The sequence below is a fragment of the Pteropus vampyrus genome, unplaced genomic scaffold (genome assembly GCF_000151845.1).
Source record: "Pteropus vampyrus isolate Shadow unplaced genomic scaffold, Pvam_2.0 Scaffold4, whole genome shotgun sequence".
Taxonomy (NCBI): domain Eukaryota; kingdom Metazoa; phylum Chordata; class Mammalia; order Chiroptera; family Pteropodidae; genus Pteropus; species Pteropus vampyrus.
In genome coordinates, this window is record NW_011888785.1 from 11920950 (window position 1) to 11924823 (window position 3874).

The 3874-nt window shown below is 44.8% G+C and overlaps 1 protein-coding gene across 1 annotated transcript in view; it reads right to left on the minus strand.

Annotated features, from left to right (window-relative positions):
- The window catches only part of DLX6 (distal-less homeobox 6), a 5431-nt gene continuing 1557 nt past the window's right edge, over nt 1-3874 (minus strand). The window contains exons 2-3 of the mRNA XM_011363292.2: nt 3225-3418; nt 1-1297 (exon numbers count right to left, since the gene is read on the minus strand). Coding sequence (XP_011361594.1) covers nt 1046-1297; nt 3225-3418 — 446 coding nt within the window. The 3' untranslated portion in view covers nt 1-1045. The remainder of the gene's footprint in view (nt 1298-3224; nt 3419-3874) is intronic.

Below are 3874 nucleotides of genomic sequence, written 5' to 3' on the forward strand. Positions count from 1 at the left end.
GCGTTTTGTGGCTTTTACTCCATATATGAAAGAAGACAAAAACATACAAAGTATATGTACAACTAAAATTCAACAATATATACAGAAATGTTTCTTGATATAAACGTCTCTATTAGCTTAGTGAATGCCATCAATTCACCTAGTAAAGGTATCAAAGCAATAGAACCATGATTTTGGTTGTTTCCTCTGTCTTTCCTGATTCCAGTTCAAGGTTTGGGAGTGGGGTGGGGAAAGAGTGGTTTTGTTTTGTTTTGAAATCATCATTCTTGCTCATTGCATTTTGATAAAACATGCAGCGTTCCCTTTGTGGCAACGTTCTAATCTTACAGCCGATTTTTTCTTTTTCTTCAGAGAATGGCTGTTCTGTAAGGGTTTTTCTTTTTCTCTTTCTTTTCTCTCTTCCTCCTTTCATTCATTCATTCATTCTTCTTCTTCTTTTTTTTTTTATCAGTCTGGGATTTGTAAATAAAAATGAAGGAGTCTGAAATGCTTCTCTTTCATCATGTAATGTCTTAAGCTCATTAAACAAGTAAAAACGCTGCCATGTTTGCACAGATTCTTCTGGTGGGGGGAAAATGTCTGTGAAAAAAGTTGTTTTGATGGATATTCCCAAAGAGAAGAAGAGGCTCAGAGCCTGGATCCCAAGGGATAAGGGAAAATATCCTTACAGTGAGGGGATTCAGGGGCGCTGGCATAGTAACCAGCCTCTCCTCCCTTTTTCTCTCCCCTGCCCCTCCCTAAGATGAAGATCAATTAAGAGGCTGTTCAGGGGAAAAGGCAGCTGAGGAAAGAAAAGAAAAAAAGAAAAGAAAGAAAAGAAAGGTGGGAAAGAAGGGAGGAGAGGGGAAAAGAAAGGGGAGAGACAGAGAAAGAGCCAGAGGGAGAGGGTTAGGGGGAGGGAGAGAGAGTGCCCAGACGGTCTGGCCACACAGAAGAGTTCTCCCGAGCCTGCTCCTTGGGCTCGGCTTGGCAGCTGCAAGCAGGTCCCGGATCCTCCTTGCCTTGTTCAGACGTTTCCCTAGGGTATCGATTTCCCTCGGACAACTCACATCATCTGTGGTCTCTGCATCGTGTCCTGGTGTGGCGAGGAGTACCAATGCGAATAGCCGGGCATGTAGCTGTTGGGGGGCATACTGACGCCCTTAGCCGAGGCAGAAACGTCCCACACTGGAGGCAGCGCCGGCGAGCGCGGCGACAGGGCCGCTGAGCCCGGGAGAGGGTCACTCTCATGCGGGTTACTGCCCTGCTTCAGCAGTTTCTTAAACTTAGAGCGTTTGTTCTGAAACCATATCTTCACCTGGAACAAAACGCGACAGCGATCAGTAGGCCCAAAAACACATCCATCTGGTACCTTAAGTTTAGGTTTTGGAAACAGTAATTTAAAATAATGATGATGATGATGATGATGATGATGATGATGATAACAATAATAATAATAGTAATAATAATAATAAAATCAACCCCACAAATTCCAAGCCCTCAAGTCCCCATTTTCCTCCACCTCTTTCTAGCCTCCTCCTTCTCCCCTGGCACCCCATTTACTAGGTATCTTGTCTGGATACCTAAAGACATTGTAACTCTTTAGTTGGATGCAAACTTAGGTTTGAAACAGCAGCATAAATAAAAATAAGAATAAAGGTGAATGAGATAGTCAGGTTCAAAGTCTAAAGAAGAATTTTTAAACTGAGAACTTTTTGGATCAAAGTCAACTGCATGTACTTTCTCTGACAGTCTGTTTTAAAAAATATTTACCAACCCCCAAACCTGATATCTTTATGCATGTACAGTGAGCAAATGGCTATGAACAGATTAAAACCTGTTCAATTTATAACCAAATGCCTTGAATATCTCCATGCAAAACTGCACATGCCATAGACTGTACCTGGGGTATCTTTCTTCCTACATAAATATATCCTTATAATCCTGCAGAGATTATAATCCTCCTCATTCCCTACTTTGTATGTTGCTTAGTCAAATTGTGGTCAACAGTCATCACATGATCGTTAGCATGGTCACTTAAAGTCAAAGGACTCCTGAAAATTAAGTGGGAATCAAGAATGTGGGATGGGACTAAGATAACATACCAGCTCTACTTTATTTAAAGAAAGAAATTCTACGGTATGCTTCCTTTACCTTTAAAATTCCTTAGCCCTAGGAATCTGATTTTCCAAGAATACAAGTTACTGAGTAGCAGGAATCCCTTCACATCAAGCCCCAAATATCTCCAGTGGCAATATGACAAGAGAAAGTAGGCTAGATTGTAAAGAAGACCTTAGAAGCATCTGTTCTAAGGCACCACACAATCATTCTCCAGTAAGAGTCCCATAAAACCTGAAGTCCCTTTGCTGAAGATCACCCACCTCACATGAGGCCTACCACCCCATGAAGCTAAGTTAATCAAAAGGACAAAAACCACAGGTGATTGCAGCCTGGCTTTATGACCAGGGTCTTAATATACCTGCCTAAGCCCCTTCCTGTGAAGGCTGAAAGGCCCCATATGTCTTTCAAATTAGTAGGACAGCAGAACTTCAGCAACTGTACTTAACTGAGGCTTCACCTGCTGTAATTTGGGGAGCATTTCTCTTTGATCTCCAGCTCTGCCATTGCTCCCAAGTCCTGTGCTCCAGTGAGGTACCTCAGCCTGCACCAGCCAGTCAGCCAGGATGATTTAACCACTGAGCTTAGGGCAATCTTCAGAAAAACTTACCTCACCTATTCTAGGATGAATAGTTGGCACCTTGGTCCCTTTACTAAAATTTTTTGGAGCTATGCCTATCTGCCCCCACTCCATGTGCTTAATAATTCTTTCTTTCTGTCAACGAGTTGAGACCCTTATTAAGTCTCAGGCCCCATAAAATATCCCTTAAAAAATATGGGTCTTATTCTGCCTCCTGGCCTGAATATCTTTTTCTCTTTCTCTTTCATGTTGTTCTGTTCTGAAATAGGACTTGATTAAATGATGACTTTGGTTACCAAAGGACACTAGACTGAGGTGGGGTCGCCGAGGGTTGGGAGAATGTGCAAATCCAATCCAGTATTCAATACCAGGTCATTTATTCCAAACTGTGTTGTCCTGGAAAAGTGCGTAACTGGTGCAAAGGCATTTGTCATTAATCTCCTTCCATCCTTGGTTGACTAGGCCAAAAATTCCTCCTGATGTGCTCCCTGCCCGATCTGTAATCGGGGTCAGCATTTCAAGGATATTCGGGCTTCTCGGGATTTACCTGTGTTTGTGTCAGTCCTAAGGAAGCTGCCAGTTCAGCTCTCTCAGGAAGGGCCAGGTACTGAGTCTGCTGAAAGCGATGGTTTAAAGCCTGGAGCTGCAGGCTGGAATAAATGGTCCGAGGCTTCCGAATCTTTTTCCCTTTTCCATTGAATCTGATTTCCCCGTTTTCAATCACTGTGGTTTTTTGTTGATCTGCAAGCAAAGGATACAGAGGAGCGGTCACCCCAGGATACTGCGGCAGTCTCCCTGAGCTTGGCCTGGCCTGCGCTGGGTCTCCCCAAAGATTAATAAGGGTTTCTTTGAAGCGTCCCCATGCCACCCTGATCTCTCTAGGTTCATGGTGCCCGGGCGGTCCCAGCGGCTGTGAAAGCTTTTCCCAGACCCTGACTGTGGCGTTAACAATGCCCGGTGGCTGGACCGAGGGAGCGCCCTCAGCGCTCGGGCAAACAGCCTCGCTCTGCCGCGGCGGAGGCGGCGCCGCAGGGCGGCTGCTCTCTCCCCGAGTGGGGCCCCCCGTTCTGGCCTTACAGTGCCTTAAGCTGTGTTTGAGCCACCTTGGTGTTTATGTGGCCCATTGACTTGATGTCACTGGCTCCAAGCCAGTTGCATCAAGATCCCTTGGCGTGTTCGAAATGATTCTGCTGAAAG